This window comes from Prionailurus viverrinus, chromosome A3 (assembly GCF_022837055.1).
Source record: "Prionailurus viverrinus isolate Anna chromosome A3, UM_Priviv_1.0, whole genome shotgun sequence".
In the NCBI taxonomy this organism is placed as follows: domain Eukaryota; kingdom Metazoa; phylum Chordata; class Mammalia; order Carnivora; family Felidae; genus Prionailurus; species Prionailurus viverrinus.
The window spans coordinates 38,677,776-38,695,099 of record NC_062563.1 but is presented as its reverse complement, the minus strand read 5'-3'; the positions used below and the strand labels follow the sequence as shown (position 1 = coordinate 38,695,099).

Sequence of the window (17,324 nt, the reverse complement as noted above, 5' to 3'; positions counted from 1 at the left end):
AAACAATGGTTTTTCTCTTTGAAGCAAACTGAATCTATTTTTCTTTTGTACCTCAGTGATGCTGAACTACATATTTGAACTGCACCCAAAACTTCCTGTCCTGTGAAGCTAGACCAAACTGTGCCTGACATTCAGCACCATGAAGAAGCAGAAGGCCCTGTCATCTAGAAAGAAAAAAACTTGCTAAGGATTCAGTTGCTGTTCCTTCTCTATGTGTTTATTAGTATTTGGTTCATGGTTACACATACCTATTCTCCTTGCTTTTCTCCTCCCTTTCTTTGCCTGTCACCCTATAAAACCACACATTTTATGCATGTCAAGAGCAGTCTGGAACCTATAACACGGTTTACCTTTTGCCTGTCTTTGAAGACAGAACGTGTCCTTAAAGAGATAATGGTTAGTTGAAAGTATATGGATTTCCTGACTGAAATCTTTTGTTTGCATGGAAGACAGCACATACCATTTTAGTTTCCATGAAAACCTTTTGCTCTGTGGAAAAGTAAGTATCCTGTCTCCAAACAACAAATTCACCAAGAATATGGTGTCATAAACAATTTATTTCATTGTTTTCAAAAAATATGATAATAGCCATGGTCATAGCTATAATTACCTGATTAATTTTTCTTACCATGTGACATATAATGTAGAAAAAAGTAACTTCCCCAAGAGCAAGGCTAATCTTGGCTAGTTTTTATCTGTACTCTTGAATCAACTAATCAAGTAGATTCAGGCATTTTTAGCCATATCATAGTTTCTGAGCCCTAAGTAGTGAATTGGTGTGAGGCCTGAGTCCTTTGGTTGGTATAAAGATTGTTTACACTTAACAACAACAACAACAACAACAACAACAAAAACCCACTGTGTTCATGACCTGCTTTTTTCAGACTTTAAGTCATTTTCTCAGACCACCATGTGGAATAGTTCTGTTTATAGTCTGTAGGCTCCTGATTCAGTGATCTTGCTAAGGACTGATCAGTGGTGGGACACCTGGCTGGCTCAGTCTGGAGAGCATGCAATTAATCTTGGGGTCATGAGTTTGAACCTCATGTTGGGCATAGAATTTACTTTTTAAAAAAAGAAAGGAAAAGAATTGACCAATGGCAAGCATGGCCCCTTAAAGAAAATGCCAGAACCTCTTGCATAAACTAACAAACCAAATCCTGAGGTACATCAGTTGTGGGATTTTCCCTGGTGCCCCAAATTATTTGCAAGAGTTGGCAAAAGGTGTTAGTGCCAAGAGCTTCTATGGAGTTTGTTTTTGGTTCTATGATGTGAAACGCAGTGTTGTGTAGAGGTGCTAGAAACTGGAAGTGGACAGAGGTGTGTCTTGCTCTGGATTGGCCATTTTGAGGTCTTGGGCAAGTGATGACACTTATTTGAGTCTCAGTAGCCTATTGAGAAATGTGTCAATAAGATCTAGAAAATGAGATAACATGCTTCTCTGAGATCTGAGATCAGTTCTTCTAATATTATTCAAGTGTTTGAGATGATCTGGAGCCTAGTTTCTTTAAGAATAATTATCAAGTAGGTAACTGAGAAACATGCCATGTAAAGAGCCCAAGAGCTCCTACCATGTCAATGTCATTGCCTTGGACAAACTCAGAAAAGGAACTAAGACACAACTAGACTACAAGAAAGTGCTCATGGTATGAAATGCTTGAAAATGAAGTTGAGGTTGATAAAGGGCTCAGAAGAAGGTACTTTTGAAGAATACACATGCTATATAACATAAAGATGTGAAGACAAAGGAAATGATTTTAAAAGAAAGATTTATAGGAAGTTGTGCTATCTGATGTACCATGTAAAATCACTTTGCTGCCCAACTATGGATATCTAAGGTAGAAATTAACATTTTTTCAAGGCTTTCAGAATTTCAAGGACTTCTTAAAAAAATTTATTAAAAGTGGCCCCCAAAGTTTACAGCACTTTTTTTCCTGTGAATTAAACTACTGAAGGACATATGCCCTGATTTTTTTCATTTCCCACGTGTTCTTGCAAGGAGCAGTTGATGGAGTTGTATGCACTATATTAGGGCTGGATCAGTCCTTTGAGACATTATTGAACTTTCAGGTCAGAATGTCTGGGACTGTTGTTCAGCTCTGTCCCCATCATCCATGTGGCTTTTGTCTCATTATTATTTTTCTGAGCCCTTGTTTTTTCATCCCTGTAGTGGGCCAGTAACAGTCATTCTGTCTACTTCACAGCATTGATGTGAGGGTCCAATAAGATCTTGGATACAGATGATTGTACAGTGATAAGGATCTGGGTAGCTGAAGGTTAAAAAGACAAAGAATTGGCTAAGTTTTTAAGAAATCATTGTCTTAATTTCAGGTTCCCCTGAAGCAGACCCTGAGTAAAGGATTCAAATGTAAGTTGCTTATTTAGAAGGTGACCCCAGGAAGCACTGGTAGAGAGGGGGATGGGACAGTGAAGGGAAGGAAACCAGTGAAGAGTGTGCTGTCAAGCCATTTACTACTGTGGGCAATTGGACCTCATTTCCAGATGGGGAAACTGAGGCACAGAGGGATCATGCCACTTGTCCAAGGTCAAAGATCTATGAACATGAAGATGGAATTCAAGCCTACACAGTGCCAATGGGAAGCCCTACTCCCAATCTCTATGTGATGATTCAGCTTATTAGGGCAGCCAGGCTGTGGGGTGTGGCAACAGGTTATGTGATGTTAGGAATCAGATGATCCTGGTTCCACTACTTACCAGACAAGTGAGTGATTGTCTGATCTCTTCAAACCTTGAATCCTTATATGTGAAATTTGAAAGCCTATTGTGAGGACTCACAATACTATTTCAAAAGCATAAACACATGGTAGGGCCGAAAAGCATAAACCTCATGTGTGGTAGCAGTCATTCACTCTAGTTAATATTGATTTCTCTGACATGGTGTTCTCAGATATCTGCAAAAAAAGAAGCTTTCTAAGTGTGGCTTTTATTTTGGAAAACAGGAAAGGAGACACCTTTACTTCCTATATGAGACAAACACAATTTTGTAATATCAATTTTAAGATGGAGGCTAGAGAATTTGAAATAGCAGATACCACTCAGAGTCATCAAATACTGTGGTCCGTATTTGTTTAACAGTGTGTGGTGGGCAGGGTCCTCACGTTGGTGTGACTTTGGAGGTAATTACTTAGCTTTGTTGATCTTCATTCCTCCATCTATAAGAAGACAAAGGATGGAGTGGAATTGTAGGAATTTCTAAACTAAATTCTCTTTCTGCCAGATGGATTATACTAAGGTCAAAAACAGAAAATTGCTCTTGATACCTTTGGAATTCTCTGTGTATGTACAACAGGGGAGTTTCTCTAGACAGCCTTCTGTTAGCCTTTCCTTTAATTAATGAGATGCCAATTTACGCATTACTCACTTCTTTTTTAAGCCAGCATCTATCTTGGTAGTTCAACTGGAGGAATGAACATAGGGGTGATATTGTGCCCACACATGAATGGACTGGTTAGGGAACATGTAGACCCAGACCCAAGAGACAGGAATGCTTCTTTATCATTCAAAGGAACATATAGAAATACAACCCCACAATAGCTTATGCATGTTCAAGTAGTTAGTTTGAGCACATACAGGCAGCACTATCCTGAACAAAGAGGCATAAGATATACCTAATGAAATATCCAACACAAGGAAGAAAGTTGGTTTTTTGTTTGTTTTTTTGTTTGTTTCAGATTCCACGTCTTTTAAGAGGGAACAGACCTCCGTGTGACCAGACAGAGGGGCATCAGAAACAACTAGGTAACATCTGTTACTATGACTTCATGGGCCTCGGGTCAAAGACGTCCACCTTCTCACAAGACCCCTGCCCCAAATTTTGCCCTTAAGAACCCTGACTTGTAAGCCAGCGAGGAGTTTGGGGTTTTTGAGCATTAGCTCCTTGTTCTACTGGGTGACACCACACCAATAAATCCCCCATCTTCCTTCATGGCCAAAGCGCCATTGCAATTTTCCTTTGCGTGTTGCATACCAGATGGATGGATTCTCATTTACTTTGGTTATATTTTATCCAGAGATTAAACTCACCAATGTTAAAGGGACAGTTTTATAACATCTTTCCACAGTCAAAACTATATTATGAAACGTTTTCTAATAAAAACAATCAAAAGGCAGTGTAGGTCAAAATTCACTAAGTGGTGTAATTTAGATTTGTGCATTTCATAGTATATAGATTTTATCTCAAAGAAGAGGGGGAAATAGCTATAGACAAATATTGAGGCCACATGGTATGCATGCAAAAGGGTTTAGGATGAAGTGTACTGATTCTACATCTTTCTTTGAAATGCATAAAACTTGAGAACTGATAGATGGATGGATTGATGGATAGTCATGTAATAAACAAGTATAGTAAAATGTTAATTATAGAATCTAGGTGGTAGGTATATGAGTATTTATAGTAGAACTCTTTTAATTTTTATGTGATTTTATAAATATTCACAATAAGACATTTGAGAAAAAGGAAATTATTTTTCTAGTGAAAAAAGCACCTGGGGCCAGTCTGCACTACTAACTAGAAGTTTAATCTTAGGCAAGTTCACTTAATTTTTGTATGATCAGTTGACTCATCTAAAAAAATGGGATAGAGTAAGAGTATTAGACTCATAAGGTATTTGTAAGGTTCTTAGCATGTAGTGTGATGGAAAAGTTTGTTAAATGAAATTTAAAAAGTCATCTCATACACAGGGACATTAGTGGGAGAACAGATTATACTGATTGTTTTTGACATTCAACTCTAAGAATGCAGAGTTTTATTAAAACCAGATGACAGGCTTATACACCCTGAGGTATTTGTCATTTTCTCTCTAACCCAGGTAAATTTCATCTCCTACTAAGAGGTAGCAAGAATCATCAGGATGGGTCAATAATACTTAGTTTCTGTTTTCATTTCCTTCAAAAAATTCCACTTGCTTAAAGCAGGCTCCCTGACCCCAGGCTCAGTGTATATGTAATATCCGGATATCAGTATAAAAGCATGTAGCTACCTGGTAGTATAAAATAATCTAGTGATTCGGTGATTTTCAAAAAGAGAACAGTAAATGGTAGTCATGTTCTCCATCAAAGGTTAGGAAACCTGTAAATTAATTAGTAAGAGGTTTACACTTTGAAATTTACAAAGAAGCCTGTGTGTCACATAAGTTGAGCTTTCCCCATCTTTTAAAGAACTAGGTATATGAACAGCAAAGGCAATTTAAATAACAAACAAAATAAGCTGAAATGAGAGTTCTTACTAACAGTAGATTAGCACAAATAGGTGGTCTTTACTCATTCCACAAATATCTTTGAGCACCTACAGGCTCTGATCTAGGTGCTGGGGGTTTAGTTATGAATAAGACAGAAATCTCTGCCCACATGGTGTTTACATTCTAGATGTTGAGGCAGACAAGAGACAGGAAATCAGTTAGTATGTACATCTGTGTGCAGGCCATGCATGCATGTATGTGTGCGTGTATGTGTGTGTGTGTGTGTGGACAGTGTTAAGGACTAAAGAAAACAATCAGGAAGGGAAGGGAGGAGGTGAGAAGGTTTGCAATTTTTTTTTTAAAGTTTATTTTTATTTTTGAGACAGAGAGAGACAGAGCATGAATGGGGGAGGGGCAGAGAGAGAGGGAGACACAGAATCTGAAACAGGCTCCAGGCCCTGAGCCATCAGCCCAGAGCCCGACACGGGTCTCGAACTCACGGACTGCAAGATCGTGACCTGAGCTGAAGTCAGACACTTAACCGACTGAGCCACCCAGGCGCCCCAAGGTTTGCAATTTTTTAGATAGAGTTGTGAGCTTACATCTCACAAAGAAGGTAACATTTGAGTGAGGACTTGAGGGTAGGGAAGGTGCAGGCATGTGTACATCTGGGAAGTGCATATGGGAGAGGAGGTGTGAATGTCCCACATGGGAAGATGCATGGCCTGTTTGCTCCAGTGTGGCTGGAAAAGATTAAGTACAGGGAAAAGAAGCATGAGGTGAGTCAGAGATGACCAAGCCATAGGCTCTTATGGTCATTTTAAGGATTTTGGCTTTTATTTTAGAGTAAAATTTCTGCCATGGAAAGGATTGGGCAGAAGAGTGACATCTCTGGATTTCATTTCAACAAGACCCCTCTGGCTGCTCTATTGAGAACAGTCTTGCTGGTGGTAGTAGAAGAGAAGGAAGAGGCAGAAGCAGACTATGGTAGTTTTAAAATATGTCCATGAATTCTTTGATATTCTTCCCATTGAGAATTGGTTGGGGAGGGGGGGGCCCTTGGACCAGGTGGGCTTGCTTGTGACTATTTCAACCTATCGAGTAGGGTGGTAGTGAAACCGAACTCTGAGGCTAGGTTATAAAAGGTCATGAGATTTCTACTCCATTTACTACAAAACACTCTTAAAGCCCTCCCTGCCAGTGAGACCACATAGGCAATTCCTTCTTGTCCTTTTTTTCAGCCATTCCAGCCCAAATGTCAGACATGGGAGTGAAGAAGCCATGTTGGAGACAAATCCTTCTGGCCCAGCTATTCCAGATCCAGCCAGTAGAGTCATCCCAATTGAGGGCCCAGACATCATGGAACAGGAAAGAGATGTCCCATTGTGTAATTTCTGAATTCTTGACCAGTAGAATCCATGAGTATAATAAAATGACTATTGTTTAATGTCACTAGGTGTTGGGATGGATGATTATGCAACAATAGATAACTGGGGCACAGAGAGAAGAGATGAGCCTCCTACAATAATCTGGGTAAGAAATAATGGTGGCTGAACTAGGGTAGTTGCTGTGGAGAGGTGAGAAGTAGATTCTGGATATATTGTAGAAGTCGGGTCATGTATTTGCTGACTGATTGAATGGCAAGTGAAAGAGAAAAGTCATGAGTGATGCTAGGGTTTTGGGTTTTAGCCACTGGAAGGGCAGAGTTACCATTTACTGGGATGGGAAAGACTATAAGGGAACAGGTTTGAAGGTGGAGGGTGGGAGTCTCAGGAACTCAGTTTTGGACATGGTAAGTTGGAGATGCCTTTTGATGATCCAAGTGGAAAGTAGGTGTTTGGAAATGACATAGATACACACACACATACACAATCATAAGACAAGATCAGATCATTGTGAAAGAAATGTAGTCAGAAAAGAGAAGGGGTGGAAGAACTGAGCCTTGGGTCACTCCATTGTTTAAAGGTCAAGGAGATAAAGAGAATCCAGGAATGGAAACTAGAAAGGAATAATTAGTGATATAGGAGTATTGTATTGTAGAAGCCAAGAAGAATGTGCTTTAAGGAGGAGGGGCTGATTACTTGGGTCAAATGCTGCTGACAGGCCAAGTAAAATGGGTCCTGAGAAGCCACCATTGGATGATGGAATTTGAGGGTTTAAGACTATCATTTATTGAGCACCTATAATATGCCAGGCATTGTATTGAACATTCTTATAATAGCAGTAGAGGAGAAAGAGATGGCTGCAGGCTAACTTCAATAGATGACAGCTATCATTTATTGAGTATCTATTGTATATCTGATAGTTAAGGGGAGACTTACATATGCTATCTCATTTAATCCTCACCATTGCCTTGTGGGGTATGGATCAGGGATGTGAAGCCGCCCAATGTGGCACAGCTAGTAAGGGTCAGAGCTGGGACTCAAACCCAATTCTATCTGATGTTGAAGCTCTCGGTCTTTCTGCTATCATTCCTCCTGAAGTGGTTTCCTGGGAAATCCTGGTGAAAAGCCACCAGAAAAGAAATATCTTTCTAACTTCAAGTTAAGTTTTGCTCAAGGTTTTTAGGGAGGATTTAAAAATGGTTTTCTAGTAAAAAAGTATGAATGCGCTGTAGAGTAACTTGCAAAATTCTAATATAAATTTTCTAAGTAAATAAATAACACATGTGGGGGCTTGCCACCTGAGTGGCTTTGGATTGCATGTGTTTTTCTCTCTTTGGTGAATCAACTTGTGAATTCATTACCCTGTCTTCCCTGGAGAGGTTGATTTGCTGGTTATTCTGGTTGGGTTGTGAGGGCAGATATAGCCTAATTAACAAAGGCACTCCAGAGGCTGAGGTTCTTAACCTGGAGATTTGAGAAAGTCAGGGAAGGCATGAATTCTCTACCTGGAAAACTTTGGGACTATGGACATATTTGTTTCTCCACAGGAAGTATCTATCAGCTTCTCAAAAGGATCCTTGACTTCCAAAAGGCTAAGCCCCACATGGCAGAGAAAGACCATCAGGTATAACTTGTAGTTATGAGGATAATCATGATTTTCACACAATCCTTTTCTTGGGCAACTTTTGAAGGCCCAGTTATGTCATATCTGGAGAACACTAATGGTGACCAGGCCTTATGATTGCATTGTCTAACAAAAGGTTTGTGGGTCACTTCCTACGAAGCCTGAGGAATGAGATTTGACCAGTAAAATATTGTCAGTTCTCTGACATTTTGACGGACACCTTGGTACATAATATTTGATCAGGAAAATCAAGTATATGTGGTTGGTCATAATTGTTCCTCAAACTTGCACATCCCAGGACCAAGTGTTAACAACTCAGGAAAATGAAGATGTGAGATTCCTCTATTGCTTTTTAAAAATATATACTCTAAGTTAAGAAAAGCCAAATTCCCTGAGCCATTTTCCTGAATATATATGAGAAATATCACTCAATTAATGACCTCTTATTTTTATCGTCCTATTTGCTTATAGTTCTGAGGTTATAGATTTGTGGCTGGTAGCAATGTTTCCTTTAAATCCATGCTATTTGAATTTTTAGATTAGATGCCAATATTTAAAAATCAGCAGATCCCACCTGCCCACCCCCTCTTCCAGGCACCTCTTCCCACCCCATTTGGATTTCCAGCTTCTTTTGAAACTCTTAAGGCAGCAGGATTCAGATTGGCTATGTGATATAGATTGGGAACAATTCTGAATACTTCTCAGAGCTATGCTTATAGTGTTGTTTTTTAAATGGTTAATCTAAATTTCAAATTTGTTTCTAATTTAGTGGCAACAGCTCCTTCTCACGTGAATTTATAGGTTGGTATACTTTAGAATTCCAGAAAAACTACATTAGTTCAGGCCTACTGAGACAAATGTGACAATACTTAGTGAAAAGATTAAGTGTATTTAAAAATAAATATAGTTGATTCTTTGCAAGTAATTAGGTTAATATCAATCTATCACTAGTAGTATTTCCAAAGGGAGAGTTTTTCTAGGACACCTTAACAAATAGACAAAATTAATTTTATATGGCCGATATTAAATATGCTTAATTAAAAACATGTATCATTTTAATTAATAAAAACATCTGCACCTGAGCACACATGCTCCCCTGAGTCAGCTCTTTCTTTGTAGATAATGCAGTAAATTACAGGCCTCCTCAGGTTAAATAATTACACTCCAGATTTGGCAGCATTCAAATGATTGTGCTTTTGCATTGGTGATATTTGAGTTTATTGTATTTGGTATTTGGCTATGCCAGCGAGACACTGATCGTAAAGCATACAGCCATTATTTCAAAACACAAGCCAAACAAAAGTGTACAGTTTAGGGAAAGTCATCTTTGCCACAGATTAAATGCAATGGATGGCCCAGACAAACTCTTCCCTCAAAAGGCAATATGCCAGTACTTTTGCAAATGGTTACTAAGTGAGATTGCAGAGTGATTTTTCTGGGCATTTTAAGAAATAGAATACCCACGTGTTCATTTATCTACTGCTGCTTAACAAACCACAGTTAAAACCTTGTATGTTTGCTCAGGAATCTATAATTTGGGCAGGGCTCAGCTCAACACATCACTACTGCATGAGGTATCAATAGGAGCAGATAGACACCAGGGCTAGAGGACCCACTTCCAACATAGGTTACTCACACAGTAGACAAGCCTGTGCCACATCTGAGCCAGGGGCACGACAAGGATACTTGGTTTCTCTCTACTTGGGCTTCTCTTTGGGACTGCTTGGGCTTCCTCGAAGCATGGTGGCTGGGTTCCAAGAGCAAGTATTCCAAGAAGACTGAGATCAAGCCAGAGGCTTCTTGTAACTTAGTCTCAGAAGTTCCAGATTATCCCCTCTGTCTCATGCTATTGGCCAAGTAAGTCATTAGGTGTAGCCCAGACTCAAACCTCTCAATGAGAAATATCCCAAAGAATTTGTAACTATCCTCCATCTATCACATCACATGTCCAATATGTCACTATTAGCAGGAAATGCCTATTCAAGGTGGCCATGTGTCCTGGAAGAAAGCTTCTGAATATCAAATTATTCCAAGGCTCCATCTGGGGTTCAGTCTGAGTCCATATTACTCAGAGTCACATGGATTGATTTTCTTCAAAATCAGAGTTGTTTAGGGGCGCCTGGGTGGCGCAGTCGGTTAAGCGTCCCACTTCAGCCAGGTCGCGATCTCGCGGTCCGTGAGTTCGAGCCCCGCGTCAGGCTCTGGGCTGATGGCTCAGAGCCTGGAGCCTGTTTCCGATTCTGTGTCTCCCTCTCTCTCTGCCCCTCCCCCGTTCATGCTCTGTCTCTCTCTGTCCCCCCAAAAATAAATAAACGTTGAAAAAAAATTTTAAAAAAAAATCAGAGTTGTTTAAAGTGAAGAATGGGGGTGGGGTGGGTCATTGATGTAGTGTATCCATGAGTGGATTATGTTGCATATTGAAAGCTCTGGTATATGAGTTTGGTGCCATTTGGTGATAAGCTCAAATATTCACTAAGAACAATAAAAGCAAACAAGCAAAACAATCCATAATACCTTTAACTCACATTGATCTTGCCCGTCAAGACTGAGGTAAATTAGCCTTTTTGCTGTAGAAGGAGGTATGAATCCCATTTCTAGTAATGTCTTGTGGTTAGAGAGGCAGTGTGGACTAAGGACTTGGATTCTAAAATTAGACAAACCTAGAGTTTCCAAAGCTAGAGCTGATACTTGTGAGCTGATGACCATGCCATGACATACATCTTTTGTTTTCTCTACTGCCAGCCACAGTAGGAGGTTCTGTTTATGTTGCTTAAGAGCATAATCTAGTCTTTTATGATTAGGCTGAAGATAATCCATAAGCCCTGTTCTAGAAGTCACCAGATATAAAACCTACACAGCCTGAGAAAACCACATCTGATCAAGCCAATTTTCTTCTCAAAACTGCCTCATTACAAATATATATGGCTATACACTTTTGTTGCTCTATCTCTTGCATTCTGATGATTTCTTCCTGCAAGCACCTATACCTCAGTTTGAGGGCTTTCTCTGGTCATACATACTCAGGCTAGAAGTGCTCTGTGGTTAATGTTCCTCCGAGCATCCCTCAACTGATGATGGACAGGACTTCACTGATATATACCTCTTTTTCTTGTGACTTAGTTGGGGCAACTTCACGGCATATTCTACATCATCACTGAGTTGTCCCCCCAAATCTGAGCCCTAGTTGCCCACAGTGGTAACCTGTTCATGAATGTATTTTCTTCCTTGTCTTCTGTGTCTCACTTAACCATTCCCCTAATTCCTGGGTTCACCTCTCAAACAAATTACTTGCACTCAAATCCTTATGCCTGGGTCTGTTTCTTAGAGCATGTAAATTAAGACAAAGATATTTTATGATCTTATTCTGCCTACTTTTACAGGCTTATTACTGCTTATCTCCGTTAAACATCCTAAACTTAGTCCCATTAACCCAGCCTCCCAAGACCAAACACATCTTGATGTTTGTCTTGATGTTTTGTATCTTTTTAAGACCATTTCCCTTTGTTAGAATGCCTTTTCATGACTGTGTTCCTGGCTACTCTGCCTTTAGGAGTCAGTCCAAGAGTGGCTTCTTTGACTTCCTATCCTGGGTCAGATGCCCCCTCCTCTGTACTCCCAAATATGGATCATATACCTCTGCTCTGACACACTGTTTCCAAAGATGGTCACAAAAATTCCTCCAATATCCACAACCTTTTGCAAGCTCACCCCATTAAGAAGCAGACCCCATTTCCCTTCCCCTTTCATCTGGACTGGCCTTGTGACTAACTTTGACAACAGAATGTGGCAAAAATGAGCCTAAGCCTTACAAGGACTTGCCGTTTCCATTTTCATTCTCTTGGAAGCCAGCCTTCATGTAAAGAAGCTTGAGCTACTCTGTAGATACTGAGAGATCACATGGAGAGATTATCCTTGTGAAGGAGACACAAGATGTCCCAGACAACAGTCAGTATCATGGTCTCAGTGGGTCCATATTGAATGCTCATTAAACACCATATGGAGCCCAGACAGCCATTCCTACCAAGCCTTGCCTGAATTCCTAGCCCACAGAAATCAACATCAGTTGTTTAAAATGATTGAATTTTGGGGTAATTGTTAGACAGCAATGGAAAACTACAATATCTATTATAGAACTTGTCATTAAATACCATAATTACTTATTTACTTGTCTGTCACATTTGTGAGCTACTATAAATGGAGACAATTTTCATCTTAATAGCTGTGACACCTGACCTATGGGAATGCTTTACAATGGCGAGCCTAGGAAAAAATGAGACTTCTTAAGGAGATCACAGAGAAACCTTGTCACACTGGAGATTTTTTAAAGGAAATGAGTACCAAAAAACAAAAGGTTCTAGAGAATGATTGTGGAAGACAAGAGTGGATGAAAATTCAGAGCAATTGCAAGGGACCTCCAAAATGTGTATTAGAATTCTTCGAACAATTGGTGAGATTATTGACCTCTGTTTCAATCCATATGCAGCCTAGATGGGCCCCACAGTCACAAGTATTTACGAGGGCCTGTCAGGCAGTTATCACTCTGTGCAATTAAACTGTACATCATGGTTCTCACTCTCCGGAAGAAGTTTACTGTAACAGAAAAGCAGATGTACCAACACATTGTGGGCTGCAGGAGGATATGAAAAGGTGGGGAGGACAGAAGGCTCAGATTCAATGGTTTTAGACCTAGGCAGGATTTCCACGAATCCGCTTCATCTTTTCCCTTCACGTAGTGTTTACTGAGTACCGCCTGGGCATGGCACTCCCTCTCCCTCTTATGCTGAAGCCTCGCCAAATTGAGGAGTTTCTCACATGTTCCACTCTCTGTCATGCCTCATAGCCTTTGCTCTTTCCCCCTTCCTTCCTGGAATGATTTATGACCCATGCTTCCATGCCCTTCACCTAGTAATGCTTGTATTTGTCTCTGGAGCTCCTCCCCCTTCTTTTCCTCATCCTGTCCCCAGGAAGAAACCCCCCATTTGCTCTGCCATTTCAAATGTCTCCAGATTCAGTGTGAGTCCTCCCTGCTCTGCAAAGCCATCACTGACCATCCCAACCTGGGGTTTCCTAGAATGTGGTGGAAAGGGAACTGGCTTTGGAGCAACATGAATTTGGGTTCAAATCCTGGCTGTGCCGCTTGTGATTCTGCACAAGCTCTTTAATCTCTCACATTTCCTCATCTGTAAACTGGACTTGATGCTCCCACTTCATAAGGCTGTAATGAGGGTATGGGAGATCGCTACATACAGTGTTTAGCTGAGTCCTGGTATGTAACACACCAGTGATACATGTTATTTTCTTCCTCCTCTCTGAACTTCTGGCATTTAATATCTGCACCACTCATTTGTCCTCAAATCATAGTTATTTTGTGACAGCTCCTGTCCTGTACCATCATTTAACTTAATGTTATTCCTTGCTCATTTTTAATATATGCTTCCTCCTAATATCTAAAATATAACTTTTTATATATTTATATGTCCCAAGAACAACAGATTCTTAATAAATATCAGTGCATGAATGAATAGACAGTGGAGTGGGTGGCTGCCTCTTAGGGCTTTCTATAGTACACTTTGTAAAGTACAGCATTGCAGGTTAAGAACTCACTCAATTAGAATAATTCTAATTTCAGGGTATTTTTTTTTTCCAGGAAAGGAATGATTAGGGAAAAGTTCAACACTTTTCCTTATCCTACTGGATCAGTGTAACAGAGGAAAATGAAGACCCCATCCCATGAAAAGATAACTCGGAGGCAATGCAGTATTGAGAACAATGAAGACACAAAGACTACCCCCTCCAGCTCCAGGCTTTTTTTTTGATTAATATGCATGTATGACCAGATCAGAGATAATGAGTGAGAATGAAAGAGCAATTATGTGAAGAGTAATCCCCAATTGATTACATGGGAATTAAGTAAGCTGATAGGAAATATCAAGTTTGGATTAAGATATTAAGGGCCCTCCTGTCATTTAGATGGAAACAGTCGTGAGGAGGGAGAACAAATCCTCTGTGACTGACTGAGGATCCATCTGTCAGAAGTAAGGGGTAGGATGACATACTATAAGTGAACGAATAAATGGACTTAATCAGGGATGAAAACCAAGGATCAGGGCACCCTCAGGACACGCGAGACTTAAAGAGAAGACAACACAAAATAGGGCCAAGCTCCAAAAAACCTCCAGAAAGGAACTCTAGAAGTTTTCTAGACAGGTGTCTGCTCCCTTGCTAGTCTTGAGGTTGCGGTAGTGAGCTGCACTCCATTGTGAGGCTGACCAAGCCATGCTACACTGGAGCAAAGAGCAGGAGGGTTCTTGAGAGAGTGCCTCACAGTGATTTCAATATGCTTTTTTATGCCAAAGGACCCTTTGTTCAGAGTCTTATAGAGTCCCACGATACATAAAAGAAACAGAGGTATTGCTGTATGATTGCAAAGAAGCAAGAAGAGAAAGGGTGAGGGGATCTTGGAAGATGATAATATCTTGGATCCCGCTTCCTAGGACCTTATGCTTGGCAGAACATGTTGGGAAAACCACTGGCCCAGGATATCTATAAGCCTTTATGAATTGCTCTTGTCAACTGGCAAGGTTTTTGGCTAAGATTCAGTTGGTTAAAGCCTTCCAAAGCAAAATGTACTAAAACTAGAGACTAAAGATCATGTAGTAAAGATGACTTCATCCCCCTCGAGGGGAAAACAGGCCTTTGTCTGCTTTACTACACCAAAATCTCAGCAGGGTTTATTCTTTCTGGAAAATATTCTTCAAGTCATAACTGAGACTCTCAGTGGAAGCCAATTTCAATTTAGTAACACGTAAATATATCTGAACCAACAGGTTCTGGATGGCTCTTCAGAATGAGCTGTTAGAAGAGACAAGAGCAGCCCTCATATTTCCTAAGAGAGGCCTTGATGTCCGAGGATATTTTCAGTCTTACAGGACGGTTTAATAATGAATACTTGGGATCTTGAGGTTCATCCTAACTTAAGAGTGAATGTAACCATTGAGTTAAGTTTCTAACCTCAGACACTAGAAGGGTAGTTACAAAATCAAGAGAAAGTAAAGAGACAGAAGAATGGCTTTGAAGGCCTTTCTGCCAAATGAGAGCCCTCAGGGTAATACTGGCTGAGAGTGTAAGTAGGTTTGTGGCCAGTGTTCCCGGCATGTCAGGAGTGTAGAGCGTCTTGGGTGGTTAGTAGTCTGAATCAACACTTACTGACAAATAGATGGCGGATACTATCATGACTGTCCTCATGGGAAAGATAGGAGTTGAATGTTTTCTCTTCACATTGCAGTAGGTTTCAGATACTCAGCTGAGAGAGACCAGACCTGAGGTTTTTGGTGGACACTTCAAAGCCGAGGGTAATGCCTATTGTTAAGAGGGGGACACATTTTGGGACCATTGCCTTTTCACATATGCTCCAGGCTCCAGAGTGCCCCTCCCCATCCATGCCTTTCAACTGGAAGCATGAATTTAATTCACTGAGAGGTGGACTGGCCCCCAGCCTGCCTTTCCTGTCCTGTGATCTTAGAACAATCTGACCTTTTCCCTGGGTGGATGCTGGTTCCTAGGGGATGGATGTGTAATGCAGGACAGCAGGGGTTCCCCACCCAGCTCCACATTTCCTAAGAGTGAAGGCACCTGTTTGGCTATGCTAATTTGCTCCTGATGCAGGTGAGCTCACCCCTAGCTGCTTTAGCACAGAAGGGAGGAAAGATGCCTTTTCACAGGTACCTTATATACCTAGGCTCCCTCTTTGAATGTGCTGACAACATTTTCTTAAGTTCCTCTTCCTCCTCAGTAACATCCCCATCAAACATTCTGTCAGAGCAAGAGCCAAAAACAGAAAAAAAAAAAGTATCAAATGGGAAAACAATGAAATGCCTGTTTGGTTCCTGTGTGCAGTGAGCAACAATAAGCCACACTTTCTGAAGTGTCTCAGAAAGGAATGCCTGTGATGTTCTTTCAAAGAAGGACTCTGGCCCCAAACCAAGCTGTAAGCCATGACAATGCTCCACTAAACACCAAAAAGAATTCGCCTTTCAGCCAGAGAGGCATTTCTCATGTACTGGGGGAAAATGCCACCCATACCACGTCACCTCAGCACATTTACTGTCACTCCCCTCTTCCTGCTGAAGCCAGAGGAACGTAGCACACTGTGACTGTTGGGTGGATTGAAACTCAGCTGAGGAGTCTGAGCCCTGGGAACTCTGCCCCCTAAGATGTGCTCCGGGGAAAGCAGGAGTCTAGGAGGTGTGTTTGTATTTTAGGGAGTTTACGGCTCTTGGGTCCTCTCTCCTACAGAAAGACCTTCTCCCCTTCGTCCCCACCTAAACTTTCCCCGTAGCCAGGCATTTGAAGTTAGCTGAAGTGTCAAAACACTTCGTAAAAAGGCCATTGAGTCAGGAGGGCTTCACCGCGCCTGGGCAAGTTCAAGTCCTTCAGAGGAAAAGGGGAGGAGGGATCGCCTCTTACCTGGGCTTCTTTCACTATTCCATTTTTCGTGCAGTTTCCACTTTGCAGGCTGTCGCTCTGTTTCCTGTGATTGTGCAGATTCCCGTTGCAGACAGCACCACCTCCAGGATTAGCCATTTGTGTGAAATGACGGAATCCAGCCGGTTTTCGTCCAGAGGTTCTAGGCAAGCTTTAGTTTTGAAGTTGGTGAGGGAATGAGAGAGGAAGCACTTTGGGCTGAGTCCCTGAAGGAATCCTACCGATCAGGCTTTCCAGAAGAAGAGCAACAGCCTATCTTTGGGGCAGATCTTTGAAACAAAAAACAAGTGGTTACCTTTACACTCCTCAGCTCAGAATGTGACCTTCAGGACAACAAACCTGCTTTTGAAACTAGGAAGGAGATTGTCCATGCTGGCTCCTTGGGGGGGCTGAGGAAATCTGGAAACTGCAAAACCCAGAGGCAACTGCGAGGAGGCCGGCTGAGGGGGTGGAGCATCTTTTAAAGACACACACACACACACACACACACACAGCACAGTCAAGGTCTCCTATGTGCAGTCAGTTTCGAATTTACGTCTACCCCCACCCCTCCCTCCTGCATCTAATTACAACTTTTGGTTGTAGACCAAGCTCAAGGTCAACATTTCCCCCCCCCCCCCCCAAAACAACACT

At 41.2% G+C, this 17,324-nt stretch overlaps 1 protein-coding gene across 1 annotated transcript in view; it reads right to left on the bottom strand.

The window, feature by feature from the left end:
• Nucleotides 1-17,102, bottom strand: part of SPTLC3 (serine palmitoyltransferase long chain base subunit 3) — a 131,333-nt gene extending 114,231 nt beyond the window's left edge. Inside the window, exon 1 of the mRNA XM_047854390.1 lies at nucleotides 16,674-17,102. Coding sequence (XP_047710346.1) covers nucleotides 16,674-16,790 — 117 coding nt within the window. The 5' untranslated portion in view covers nucleotides 16,791-17,102. The remainder of the gene's footprint in view (nucleotides 1-16,673) is intronic.
• Nucleotides 17,103-17,324: the final 222 nt, after the last annotated feature.